This window comes from Python bivittatus, unplaced genomic scaffold, assembly GCF_059951505.1.
Source record: "Python bivittatus isolate LINGU-HERP-01145 unplaced genomic scaffold, Pbiv_v1 ctg000480_np1212, whole genome shotgun sequence".
In the NCBI taxonomy this organism is placed as follows: domain Eukaryota; kingdom Metazoa; phylum Chordata; class Lepidosauria; order Squamata; family Pythonidae; genus Python; species Python bivittatus.
In genome coordinates, this window is record NW_028277075.1 from 25,977,386 (window position 1) to 25,992,287 (window position 14,902).

Sequence of the window (14,902 nt, forward strand, 5' to 3'; positions counted from 1 at the left end):
TGTTAGATTTAGCCAGCATAGCCAGTGTAGTCAGGAATTATGGGAGTTGTAGTCCAATATTATCTGCTTCATCATACATCCTTACTTATCATATGCTATTTATCAATACGGAATTTCTATTTAATTCTTAAAGCTAATAGTGACAGGTAATTATATCAAAAAGGATTTTTCTTGATACACTTTTCAGCCCAAATGTCTTAGGCACATTTACATTCCCAGGGTTCAAGTGGATCTGTCTTCTTAATTCAAATAAAATTAAAATGGGAGCAGGTTCATTTAAAAAAGCAGCAAGTCTCAGACTTGTTTCTCAAGTAGGTCAGTGATTTAATGTCCTATCCAGCCAAGCAACTAAACAACACAGAGACTGAGCAAATAATATTTTTGTAGCATCAAATATGCCTTAATGCCCATGTCCTTACCAGGTTGTGCCAGACAATCCGGTCATGTATGTAGCACAGTCTATGAGATTTAGCTTCTGAAGACCACGAAGACTCCCGTAACATGCAGTCAATGATCTCATACTGCCCCCTGTTGTCATGATTGCAAATACTGGGACCTCAAAGAACAAACAAGCAAGTAACTCAAAGAGGAATGAGACTCAGTTTTGGAAGGAGAGGATGAAATTCAGGATGTATAGTTAGGATTCTTCTGTCCCTACCCTTGTTTCTCTTTATAAATGTCCCTCGCTCCTGCTGCTGCCTGGAGGTGGGGTGGGAGGACATAGTGTCCATTAAATAAGACACTGCCGGGGACTCCATATGGGCGTCATTTTGCCATTTATGAAATCTATGATCTCATGAAGGGTCACACTGTGTTTTTGCTCTACAATGGGATTTGGCCAAATAAACCTTCCATTAATCCATTTGGGGGGTTAAAAGGGACTTGCACCCTGGAAGAAACATACTGAGAAACCACTAGCATGAAAGAAAAATGAATTACAGAGAGCAGCAACTGAATTACATATCCTTTGCATCATTCAGCACATACCAAGAAGAGAGAGAACTCTGTCAGGTACTGAATTTACCAGTGGGAAGGACAAGTTTTTTCAAAGGACCTTAAAATAGGAGGGTTCCTTAGATTTACTGGGAAACAATATAATCAAACGTTTCATTACCTGGCTAGGTAACATCTTCAGTGCACCGAAGATGCTATCTAGCCGGGTAATGAAACATTTGCAAGAAAACAACCAAGCTCAGAAAACCCCAAGGACTCCACAGTTCAACCGTGAGCTACACATATTCTCTTCTATTGGTAACAATATAATCATGAAGGCAAATTATTTTTTTTTTCTCTTTAATCTTTTTTATGGAGGCAATTGTCTTAAAATCACAGTCCTCTTCCTTTTCGGAAAATATGGTACTAGTCAGCAATTGCTTAATAACTGATTAGATCCAGATATCATACATATTTCTGGAACATTCGTTTACTGGATTATTGAAATACGAGCTGCATAAGCAGTCTCACTGTTTCCCCACCCCACCCCTCTCTCTCTTGATCCCAAAGTCATGGCAGCTCCCTTTCATATTTGTTGTGGTCAAAGATATTTGCTTATATAACAAAAAGCCTCTCCTCTACAATGTCCCTTTTACAGTGTTGTTTGTGACATATTCATAGCTATACTAATACAGTATTATATACTATTGTATTATAATATAATTATAGTTTATTATGTTATAATTATATCTTTATAAATTATATATATTATAATTTATATTACATTATATAGTATACACTTCACTATAACAATATAATATAGTAATATTTATTTCTTTAATTTATTCATATATCACATTAATATTCTGCCACATTTTATGCTGACTCTCAACAGCTATAGTAAAACGTGATTCTATTGTTTTAACTGCTGGATGTGAAGATGTGTGAAACACGTACAAATGTTTTGTCACCATGTTGGATTAAACATGCTATTAACTCATGACATACAGTATATTATGTTATGATGTGTGTATGAGTGTCCTCCTGAGTTTTAGTTGCACATCGGAAATGTTTGCATTATTAATATATCAAAACCAGAGGAGACAATGTATAATAGTTGGACAAGTCAAAACTATTATGCAGGGCATGTTTGTGACCACAATACAACCAAAATGAAGCTTTTAAAATTTGGGCTATCAACCATCTAAAAAGTTTGTAGAATTAGCTGGCTGATTAATACATTCAGCATAAAGATATTTGGTTATCACAAATGCATTAAGGTTCAGAGATGCCAAAGGATGTCAGTAATTTATAGTTTAATATGTAAAAGTTGCTTCTCATTTTTAGAAAGCAGAAGCAAATTCAGCATATCCAAAGAACTAACATATCCTAACAAAAACACCCTGAATTTATGGCCTTAAATTCAATCCTAGTTATTAAAAATGGAGCTTCCCACATAGACTGATACTGGTCTGTATGAAATGTTAATGAAAACTTTACGTAATTATGGATTTAAGCTTTTGGACCCATCATTTTTAGTAAGCCTCTTTGAGTTAGTAAGCCTCTTGGGAAGCTTGCTTAAACAATTAGTTTATCAACTGTTATCTCATTGCAGTCTATTGGAAGTCCAACTCCAATGGTAATGAGTTTTCAGCACTTTATTATTTCCTGAGCTCAAGAGGTCAGTAAGATGTAGACAAAGAGTTAAGGATGTACTCTGTGTCTCCTCCTTGTGTATCACTCTGCCTTCTGTTTGTGCAACAGAATGCTAATTTGTGGTCACTTCCATCTGCCTTTCTTCTCAGGTGCACCTAAAACACATGTTCCTTTGACTCTATTCCTAGTAGAATTAGCAGGCTAGATGGTAGTTTTTGTTTATCCCTATAATGTATTTTCTGTAAATAAATCTCCTTTTTGCTATAGTGATAAAAATCTGCTTCATTCATCCTTGTACGGGTAGATTCCCACACTCAGGAATCCTCACCTGCAAATACAGAACCCTTCAACCTTAACTAGTTATTTGGTTTAAAAGTCTGATAAGTAGTATGACATTATTATAGTAATGATTAGATATTAGAAACTTGCCAAACTTGAAATTAGAATTAAGACAGATTGAAAGAGGTGAAGGAGGAATCTGGGAGCTTTTCAGTTAAGCAAATTTTAGAGTTACTTCCCAAACCTTAAATTATTGTCAATCTTAACTTTGGTTTGTTAAAAATGTTTTCTTTATAAAACACAATGTGGTTTATTTATTTAAATAAACTTCAGGTAAGATTCACTGTGCTTTGCTTAATCAAATTAATCACAACAGATTTGATTAAGATGAACCTCGGTTTTGATTAATCCAACATGGTGACAAAAGCTAGAATTGGCTGCCTTCAATTCTAGAATCATAGAATTCGAGGCAACCACTTCTGCCCTTAAGTTTGACCCCTTGTTTAGTGCAGGAATCCAAATTAATGAATTCCCCACAAAGGGAAGTAGTCATCAGTTAAGCATCCAATGAGAGGGAGTCTGCCACCTCACTCGGTAACTGGTTCTTGCACTGAATAGGTCTTGCTATTTGGCATCTTTTCCTAATGCTCAACCGGAATGTTTCACATTCTGGAATTAAGGAATATTGTTTCTAACATCCTTTCAGGTATTTGGTAAGTGCTAGCCCACAGATGGTTATTCTTGTACTGCATGAGCAGCTGAAGAAATGGAAATACACAAGACAACGAGAGACTAGGTTAATCCCCATCATGATTTCTATATGTGGTAAATTGGAATACTTCAGGAATATCTGACAATTCTGAATTATACACACCTCATGGTCTTCCAAGTCCTTTTCTAGACTGAGAACCTTCTTCAAGGCACCAGCGACAATGTTCTTTCTTTTCTGTAAGAAATCTTGCTCTTGTGAACAAAGGTCATATCCCAAGCGGAGGTCAAGACCAGTCTGACTGGAATATATACACAAAGAAATAAATATAAGCATACCTGTTTCAGCTTCATATTTGGAATCTTCTTCATTACTTGAAAATACTAATGATCAAGGAAGTCTTGAGTGGCACCATGTTTTTCAATAATCCTATAGTGACTACTTAATAAATATGACATGAGAGGAAGAGTTTATAAAGTAATTTGTTTTTAAATGGCAAATGACAATATTTATACAATGTTTTTTCATAACATTTATTTTGATTATAGTCTGTACAAAACAGAATGTCACTACTTACATCATCTCTTTTGCTATTAAAAGTGACTTTAAAATTCATGCCACACCCCTATATACATATTATTTCCATTTTCAACAGAAATGAAAAATATTCGGCCTTAAATGGATACAAACACTGCTAATTCCTTTAGGACTATGTCCCCAAAGAAGGACAGAAATATTTAGTATAGGTAAAATTGTAGCCATTACCATCCAAGACAGGATGGATGTCTTACCAGTCTTCTGTCTTCACATGCAAAGCAACTTTCTTACTCTGAAAATCCAGAATACAAATATATGTTTCTTGGCATTATTAATATGTTTCATTTCCAGGAATCATCTATAACTTCTGGCACACATGTAAAAAAGTGGATATATGCATTTCACTTGCTGGGCCAGAACCCCAGGCATAAACCAGATACTTGATAGTCTATATTACTTTGAGTGGGATGAGCACCTGATCACATGATGAGTACTTATATTTGTGATTTAAGAGCTCATTTCTGAGACCATGAGAGGTGTTAGGATATTTAATAGATATTTTAAGTAGTCAGCACATTTTCCAGCAGGCTATAGGGTGTCAACCAAATAAAATTTGTAGTTAGTCAATTGAGAGCCAGTTTGGTGTAGGGGTTAAGGCACCAGGCTAGAAACCAGGAGACTGTGAGTTCTAGTCCTGCCTTAGGCATGAAAGCTGGCTGGGTGACTTGGGCCAGTCACTCTCTCTCAGCCCTAGGAAAAAGGTAATGGCAAACCACTTCTGAAATCTTACCAAGAAAACTACAGAGACTTGTCCAGGCAGTTGCCAGGAGTCAACACTGACTTGAAGGTGCACACACACATACACACCCACACACACACAAAGTCAATCAACAATATAGTTTTTAATGAATGTATTAATTGCATTTACATACATCTGCATATTACAACCTGCCAGTACAACTGCTTTTTTCAAAATCTTGAAGAAGAATGCAATTATGTTAAGTTTAATTTTAATTTTGAAGCATAGGTTAATGATAACAATCCCTGTTTATTATTTTTTAATCATATTTGGTAATTAAATAATGCAGTGATGTTTCTCACTTGAATTTTGCTTTCTGAGATAAATCAGTAAAAAATTGTTGGCTGCAAAGAACCTGGAATTCAGGTTCAAAATGCTACTGAGGTGGTTCTTCCCTCCCCCCAACTACTGCATCACACATTCATCTTTCCACAGCTACTTCTGAGGTCTGTAGGGTTCAACAGAAGAAACAAAGAAGTACAGAGGATTGCAGCTGTTATCCCTTTCTATGCAGATAGAAATACAGTCCATTCATTTTGATTAAATTCTATGGTTCTGTATTCTGTTCCTTTACTTAAGCAATATATTAATACATGATTCTGAACATGCCATTTATTGAACATATCAAATATCTGTGAAAAAAATACATGCATGCTTTGTTCTTTCTGGAACCTTTATTTTGCAAAAGCAGATAAAATAAATAATTGATAGGAATTGGTACAGACTTCAGATTCTAGACTATTTTGGTACACATTTGAGATCTTTTTCATGCAGGTACACACCATCATAACTATAGTGCAGTTAGAACAAGTTCTATGGCAGAAATAAATTACTCCCCACCTTCCTCCCCCCCAAATTGTAAGAGAAGACAATTAAAAAAAATGGAAGCAGATTAAATCAATATTCAGCAAAATACTACTCTTACCTCAGCTAATACTATTTTCTGGCTCTGAGGAATTGAATTTACTTCCACTTTTACAGATTTTTCTTCTTTATTATAAGAACATGGCCCCTGGAAAGATAAATACATTTCTGTACCAAAAAGAGTAGAAGTTGCATGAATATGCAAGTTGCACCACTCTTCAGTATAAATGTTTTCAAAACTGATACAATAAGAACAACAAACACAGCATTTAAGAAGAAAATGACATTTGATAATAAACTCACAAATATATAATCTAGATCCTTGTTTGGTAATCTAATATCCAGTGTTGGATGTTTATATTTAATATAGTGAAATGTAGATTTCATACAGAAGTCAGAATCCAAACTAAATTCCTTGTGTCCTTCATGAGATCCTTCTGCAATAACAGATAGTCTTTCTTCTAAAAGAGAAAAGGAAAAGAGTGTTCACAAAAGCAATTGCATATGTCTTTTTTAAATGCTACTTTTTAAAAAACAAAAATCAGTCTGCAATGACAGCTCCCTCTAGAATGCATTGCAGTAATCCAATCAGAAGATGCCACTGAATGGATCAGTAGATGGTGATAAAATGTCTAATTTAAGACAATCATATTCTAAATATGATTATGCCACATTAAAGGAAGATTATCTTTAATTTAAGCTGATCCTCTCACCAACAGAAGGAAGGAAGGAAGGAAGGAAGGAAGGAAGGAAGGAAGGAAGGAAGGAAGGAAGGAAGGAAGGAAGGAAGGAAGGAAGGAAGGAAGGTTCTGTGAAGTGCAAGTTTCCCATCTGGTTAATCTAAGATTGCTGCCTTTAGGTGAAACTAATTCTGGACATTAACTTCTCCACCCAAAGTGTGTGAATGAGGTACACTTGGATAGGTACTGTACATATGCATATATCTATCTATCTATCTATCTATCTATCTATCTATCTATCTATCTATCTATCTATCTATCTATCTACACCTGTCAGAAACCACACTCTGAAAGGTTCAAGGCAAGAACACCACCACAAAATTAATTGAATGAACAATGATTAATTTCAGTTGCCTATAAAATAAAATATCCCATTTATAAAATCAATTTATCCCCATCTTCATATACCAACCATTCTCTCACATGGAAACATAGAAATAACATACACCCTTCCCTACTTCCTGCAGAAACAGCAAAGAAAAAAAAAGAAGAAATAAAAGTGTTAGCAGGGCTGGGCAGGGAAGGACACAGATAGGAGAGAAGAAAACCGGCTTGAGACATGCCAAAGGGAGTTGCTAACTGGCTAATGACTGACAGGAAAAAGAGAAGCCCTGTTTAGACTTCCCCAAAAAGTTAGGATTCACCAAGCAAGCCACCCTCCCAAGCTAATTTTCAAAGGCATCTACACGTTTTAGCAGAGAACTCTACAACTCTTGGAAACTCCTGCTCATCCATTTATTCTCAACCAGGTCTTTTCTTCTCGGTGGATGTAAGACCACCACCAGTCCCAATTCACAAGTAGTGATTTAGAAGGAAAAATCCAGCTCCATATTCTTGTAGAGTAAATACAATATAACATGTTACTTGGTACCTAACTCATTTCAAATGATGATATTTCTTTATTAAAAATATCTTTTTCATAGAGTTTGAGTAGAACTGAAATAGGTTGAAGAGACCATTCTTGATGAATTGTATTTATTTATTAGATTTGCAGGCCACCTGACTCCAGAGCAACTCAGGGCAGCTTACATTTTAAAAGAGTAGATGTGTTTCTTAAACTTTTTTCTCTCAGGACCCCTTCCCACTTTTAAAAATGATGGAGGACTCCAGAGAGCTTTTGTTTGTATGGCTTTTATTTATCAATATTTACCATATTAATAATTAAAACTGATGCATTTGCTGCTGCTGCTGCTTCTCATGATTGTTTGATGGGTTTTAATATTGTTTAGGCTGGCAAAGAATTTTGATTTTGAGGACCTCTGAGAGGATCATGAGGGACCTCCAGGGGTCCTAGGACCACACTTTAAGACACACTGGAGTAGATAAACAATAACAGAATACATCATGTATGTCTGTACAAGGCAAACTCCATATATACCCATCAGGAGCTCAGCAGCCACCTACTCCAAGGTCTGGGAGAACAGCCAGTTTTTTAAAGATTTCTGGAACACCATCAGGGTGAGAGCCATTCCTTGCACGCTTACAGATGCCACACCTTCTGTAAGATTACAGAAATAGTAACTCACTTGAGGTTTGTGTCTTTTTTTTCTCCACCTCAATTTCCAAACAGCAAACTTGTCGAGACTATAGAAATACAAAGAAATATAAGAGGATGCTAAATTCAAAATTAAAATGTAAAATTCCTGCTATTGTTTTCCCATCTCAATGAAAGGATAGTACAACAACCAGCATTGTTTGGGGTGGGGCAATAATACCCATTTCCTATAAAAATGATATGGCTGAGAGCAACTATTTTCTTGCCATCTCCAAATACTGAAATATAACTCTTCTATAAACCTTTTAAAAGGCAAGTGACAAATTATATAAACACATTCTCTTCTTGTAACTGAGTTATCAATGCGCTCTCTGAGAGAATATTACCACCTTAGCCATATTTAAGAATGAAAAACAAAGGACTCGAAAATACACATTTTTGCTAGAGCCACAGTCTGATCCTATATAAGCTTGGAATGACACTTACTGCCAAATAAATATTCATAATATTACAATATTACTTATTTCACTCATCTATACAAGGGATAGATTCCATAGATCAGTGGAATAGTTTAATAAATATAAAAATATTTTATTTATTATTATTAATGTTAATATATATTCATAATATATTTTATAAATGTAAATATATTAATACCTGTAAATATTCTTATTTTATATATTGTTTTCCCTATAGAAAATAGCCATAGAAAGAGTAAAAAATAAGCAGTTTTTATTTTTACACATATTTATTATGAGAAAGGGATGGAATATTCATGAGGTGATCTATATACTGATAACTCTATAGTGGGAGAACAAATAGGATTGCAACTGGAAAAGTTTTTTTTTTCTTTAATATTCTGTTTGTGTGTGTTTTCTTTTGGTGTGGAGAGCAAATGGCACTGGAATTTCAGCCACTCTGACTTCTAGCTTGACTAAAAAGGTCAGGTAAAAATGGAATAAATTGGTAAATAAATGTTACAAGGCTGAGACAACAAGTTATGGCAGAAGCATTTTTTTTGCAAAACCACAATCAATTCAACAAAAAAAGGTGTCGTGTTTGGTTATGAAAATTATGTCTCAATTATTCTTAGTGAAGAAGACAGTGTCATGGACAACCTTAGCTCTCTTAATTTCATCATTGGTTCTTTCATGTAACTGTAATCTCTCACAATGGTATAAACAGTCCACCTTCCCTTAAGGTCTGGGGGGGGGGGGTTGTCCCTGTATATCCTGTGTATATCCTGTGCATAACTGTACATACAATTATATACAATTATATATAATTGATGTAATTATATTTCCAGGAAATTGAAATAGTGCCATAATCCTAGGACATTATTCACTTTGACAAGTAGGGTAGATGTTCAGCTGTGAACATCATAAGGTTTAAGAATGAGATAGTTGAAGAAATCATGATTACTTAAATGAAAGTTTCAGACAGATACTGGGTAAAAGAGAAGGTATCAGATGACTCAGCAGGAAATCATATTCATTCCATTCCATTCCCTTTTCAGAAAAAATAGCAGAGGAAAGAAAGTAGATAAAATACTTACAAGAAGAACTCCATTTGTAATGATTGTTTCAGAAGTTCTTGATCTTAAAAAAATGCATTATAATTATTTTATTTATTTTGTTATACATTAAGTGATACAGTAAGGCATGGTTTTTACAGTTACTGTTAAAAATAGTCCTAAGCAATTCCTAGGAATGTTGAGAACAACAGTGAAAACCAGGAGCAGCTCAGGATATTTAAAAGACACACTTTCTTATGAGGTTTTGGCAAAATGTAGAGCAGATCTGCTAAATAGTGGAGTATTGCTAAGTCTTATTATCAGTGGAAGAAAATATCCCCCAAGATTTCATACAGATGAGAAGAGGATCTATTGTAGATTCTGTAGAGATTCTTTAGATTCTGATTTTACTCACCCATTCTGTAACTCAAATTCTAATTCCAGATCCTCATGATCCTGAAATTAGAGGAAAATAAGTGTAAAGTTTCCTACCAAAACCTTTCTAGGAGTTTTGTAGGAATTCTGAGGGTTGTAGTCCTGCTACAACTGGAAAGCATCTGACTGGGGAACCACCACAACTGGAAAGTATCTGGATTTTAACCATAGTTGGTGGAATAAACTCATAACACTAGTTATGAGTTTAATGGGTGAACTGGCATATCAAATGGAGCTAAGAACAGAATAGCCTGAAAAAAATTGTTTCAAATCTCTTGCAGACAGCTCAGACTTAATATCACCAGCATGTAAAATGATAGGTTAGGCACTATGTGGCAGGTTTGCGTGGTTCACATTTGTATATCACCCTACCTCCATTGCCCTGAGGATGGTATACAAGGCCATGAGTTAACTTTCTACTAACTCCCACTCTACTCTCATTATCTCCATAAAAGATGGGTCAGTCTCAAGAAAGGATTGACTCAAGGTCATACATCTTTGTCTAGCTCTCTGGTCTATAACTTTCAGCTGAACCTTAATAAATGCTACAATTCTTTCTGGAGGAGTTTTATTTTAGAGGTTATCATACTGAGCTCCTGTACTTCAAAATATATTTATATTTATTTTTAAAAGTATATGCCGGTTTTCCTTATAGACACCTTATAAAACGGTTTTCAATGAAGGCAAAAGGATTCTAGAATAAAACACAGTAAAAACAAAATAAAAATAAGATAGAAACAGATTTCTGCAAGCAAATGCTTGTTCTGTCTAGTTACTACGTAAGTTTGGATTCTAAACACAAATGTTTGCAAATCAAATAAATTATATTTTTTCCCATGCTCAAAAATCCATACTAATTTTCCCTAACATAATTTTTTGCAAGGCATTTTCCCCAACATAAATCTTTCCATAAAATATTTTTTTCATGTGCGTTTTTAAAATTACAGATCTTCACTATAATGTTTAGTAAAGTGTGAAAATAAAAGGATAGCTGCATTCTGGTTTGTATATTCAGAGTGTAAAAGGATTATATCGGTTTGGTGTGTGCATATGCATGCAAAATCATTTATTACTTTTGAGTAAATACGCAAAGTTGCTCTGTTAAAAATGTTAATTAGGGTTACACAGACCTCTTGGCTGGAGTTAAAACACATGAACACTTTTTCATTCAGTGGGAGTCTAGCTATATCAAAGTGTACAGTGAAAAGTTGGTCATCTTGATAGAAATCATCATCATGGACACTCAGCTTCAACACATTCTGGTAAAAGAAATGAAAGAATGTTAAATAGATATGTCATAAAGGGTAGAATACACCTTTAGATAGGGATAGCTTTGGGCAAGGAGGGGTTGAAAGAATGAGGGGTCTTTAGTTTACCTAGAAGAGAGTGTATGATGAGATATAATGTGCATTTTATTCTTTGCTGTTATTAAAAAATAGGGATCTGGCTGACCTGATAAGAGAGCAGTTCCGTAGGACTGTGGAAATAGATACTTGTTGCATGGCTGATCTAACAGCTGCTCTAAATGTCAGGTTATGGAAGTGGAGGCTACAAATATATTGACCATGGGCAGCCACAGAAGGCTGGTGCTTTTATCAGAGAAATGAAGGCAGCATTTGACCTCATGCTGCAAGCTCTGCCCCTTTTGTACATGAGTACAGTCTCATGCTGCATATTGAAAAGGAATGGGGCTTGTATTGCCCTACCATAATGCTGCTTCCATTATTGTCCCCCTTTGCGCCACTGAGCATACTCTTTGTCAGTGCATGCACACAATTCACCTACTATATAGAATTCATAAACTCAAGACACAGCATTTGAAAAATAAATGAAAATTGCTTGCAAATCTATGAAGGAATGGAAAGAGGTTGGCACATGAGTCTCAGAACATACTACCTTTTGACTGGCCATAGTTTTCCTAAACATTCACCTCTCCTGCTCTGCCATTACCATACAGCCACTGAGATAAAATGAACAAGGAGTTTCTTACCTTTACTTTGGGCTGCACCATGAAATGAAAGGTTTCATTCCAGACTGGGTCTTTGGAATTGTGAATGGTCTTTGTTCGCAGCTGTGCAGAAGAAGCAGTTGGCAGACATAGCATCAAGTAGCAATCAGAAGGGCTTACTGTTGTAAAAGACCACAGTACAAATAATTATGTGGCAGGCTTATAGCTATACATTACAAAGATAATAGAGACAAGCTATACATTATAATAGATAATAGAGGCAAGATTGATATACCATGTACACTTTTCTGTGTACATAATATGCCTTAACCCTCCTTCCCTTGATCTGGCCTATATTTGCAATCTAACATTACAGGGCACAACAGACTAATATATAATGTAAGGAGATAAAAAGCAGAAGAATTTCTTTAATCAAAATTTGGCGCATCCCATTGAAGAAGCTGGTCTTTATTTATTTGCTTATTTTTAGTAATTCATTACAAATTTAAAAAAGAAACACAGGAAAAATCCCAATACTTGTTTATGATAGGGCAAGCATGTCTGGGTTACAAAAATCTGCACAGCAACTAGTGGCATAAAATAGATATATAAAACTTCCTTTGCTGCCACTTCAGGTTTGTCCAGATTTTGACAGCCCAAATGTAGCAGCCCTAATTTATAATGCCTCCAAACCTACAGTTTTAAGCAACACTAATAGAGAAGAAAAATGTACATAGCAGATATTTAATCTAGGGCAGTATTTTCCAATTACAATTATTTCTTTTCTCACTGAGTTAAAGTGGGAGGCAGATTTCATATCTATATGCCACAAGGCTTATTTTTTTTTAGCATGATAATACCAATCTCTAGTCTTGCCTGAAGTTAGGATGTTTCTTCTCCCTCTTTGTATCCAAATCAAGGTGAAGGATTCAATGACTTCCAATCTAAAGACATCCCAATGAAGGTTGATTGGAATGAAACAAGGCCAAAACACTGAATTTTGTAGATATACATCAGGTTGATTTCTGTCAGCAGAGTAGCAATTCCCTTGAAATATTTTTTGTTTGCTCATGTACAGAGTTTAATAATTACTGAAGCACAGGGAAGTGCTTCAAAGGCGCCTTGTAGTTCGATAAAATTAACTACTATCTGGACAGCAGAAGCTGCATTCTTGTCCTCTGGGAGAGGCAGAATATGACAGGTGGCCATGGATATGTTTCTTACTATCTATGTCAGCTGAGCAGGTCAGGGTTTATGGATGGAGTAGCAAATACAATGGATAGCAGAGTGTTAGCCAGTTTCTGGCAGTGGTAGACCTCAGAAACAGCAGGGGTTGAATTGACCCTCTGCTGTCAAAGTGCCCCAAACAGAAGGGGCCCAGGAATTCCACATTCCCAGTGGCACCAGGAACATTGTCTATGGCATCATCCATGAATTTTCAATTGGCCATGGAATTATCTTCAGTTTATTCGCTTCTATTGGTACTTCAGTTTAGAGCCTGAAAAGGAAAGACAACTGCCTGGAGAACATATTCAACTGGGTTTGGAATCCCCTGTCCAAGTTTCTTCAAGCCAGGGGCCTTAATTTGAAGTAGGGCCCTTCAACTATAGCTTCTTGTATCATCACTGACCTTGTTAGTTGGAGCTTCAGCAGCAACTGCAGGCTGCAGGTCCTATATGTGCTTTAAACTGTAAATTAGACTGCCATTCCTTGCAATTTAAAAGACTATTAGGAGAAAAAATGAAATAGAGAAACATGCCTTCTGGGATGCATTTTCTGAACTCAACTCTTCTCTGTATAATCACAATTTTAAAATTCAGGAAGCTTACATATTAACAGCTTGTCCTAAAGGAAGAATAGGCTGAGTGGCTAAGGCTCAACACCTTCGTTTTCCTTTGTTTAGATCAGGAAGTGGTGCAGAACATTTCTCAATGAATCTCCTTAAGCAACATAGCCCAAATACCAGTCTACCACTACTCTGAAGAAAAAAAATAATATGAGGGCTACTCACACATATCTGCTTTCCGGAGATTCCTTGCTCTGATCACTCTTACGCTAAGCAAATAACAAGGTGATACCTCTCCCTGCATAATAAATGATGTATGTAAAAAAACAACATTAAGGTATAAATTGCATGTTAGAAGTTGGAATGGCTGGAAGAGAGAAGTGCTGAGCAGGAAAATGTCATATAGCAGATCTCAAAAACTCAGAACAAACTTGAATATTTTCTCTAGCAAATGTTAAAAGGGTTAGGCAGTAATATAAAGAGGAGATGCAAACTGGCTTGTAAACATCTGGGAACAGTTTAGTCTTATCCTCCATTGCAGGATTATCTACTTGAGTCCCCTGTTAGGTGCCATCCAGCATCTGCTGAAGTATTTCTAGTGAAAGAAAACTCATCTCCTCTTCTTTGCTGTTGAACAATGCTGACCATTAGAAGGGTTTTCCTCATATTTAACTGAAATGCCTTTGGTGTAATTGCTGCTCATTAATTCTAGTCTGTAGCAATTGACATCAAGGTAACACACATATATCTATTTTTTGCATTAGTGAATTAAAGAAAAGGAGTGGAACATGATCAGAATGTTGCTTGAAGACAACATTCCTCATGCACCATTCTACGCAATTAGAGCCTAGCCCTTCACAGAGCCCAGAGGAAAAAAAAATGATCAAACTTAAATAATTCAAGACAGTCATCAGGGAAGGCCTGCACTTATCATGTTTACAAAAGGCTAAAATGACCTGTCTTGTGACCCCATTATATTTGTAAATTTTCTGTGTTGCTGTTGACAGTGTGTAAGTAAATTTTGTACCTCCAAACTACTTATGCAATAAAACCAAACTATCATTGCAGAATATCAAGGTGGCAGTGGCATTCTGGAAAAATTATCAAAATCAAGTTTATCAAGACATTAATTCTCACAATCAAGAAAGATGAATATCAGAGCTGCACAAACCGCTTGCAGGGATGCTTTGTGAAGCAAGGAAAGGTAC

At 35.7% G+C, this 14,902-nt stretch overlaps 1 protein-coding gene across 1 annotated transcript in view; it reads right to left on the bottom strand.

Moving 5' to 3' along the window:
* Nucleotides 1-13,998, bottom strand: part of LOC103065832 (cytosolic phospholipase A2 epsilon-like) — a 39,019-nt gene extending 25,021 nt beyond the window's left edge. Inside the window, exons 1-11 of the mRNA XM_088145503.1 lie at nucleotides 13,920-13,998; nucleotides 11,951-12,087; nucleotides 11,091-11,219; nucleotides 9,941-9,981; nucleotides 9,568-9,610; nucleotides 8,044-8,101; nucleotides 6,081-6,238; nucleotides 5,839-5,925; nucleotides 4,369-4,406; nucleotides 3,743-3,878; nucleotides 420-556 (exon numbers count right to left, since the gene is read on the bottom strand). Coding sequence (XP_088001629.1) covers nucleotides 420-556; nucleotides 3,743-3,878; nucleotides 4,369-4,406; nucleotides 5,839-5,925; nucleotides 6,081-6,238; nucleotides 8,044-8,101; nucleotides 9,568-9,610; nucleotides 9,941-9,981; nucleotides 11,091-11,219; nucleotides 11,951-12,087; nucleotides 13,920-13,998 — 1,043 coding nt within the window. The remainder of the gene's footprint in view (nucleotides 1-419; nucleotides 557-3,742; nucleotides 3,879-4,368; nucleotides 4,407-5,838; nucleotides 5,926-6,080; nucleotides 6,239-8,043; nucleotides 8,102-9,567; nucleotides 9,611-9,940; nucleotides 9,982-11,090; nucleotides 11,220-11,950; nucleotides 12,088-13,919) is intronic.
* Between the last annotated feature and the right edge of the window lie 904 nt (nucleotides 13,999-14,902).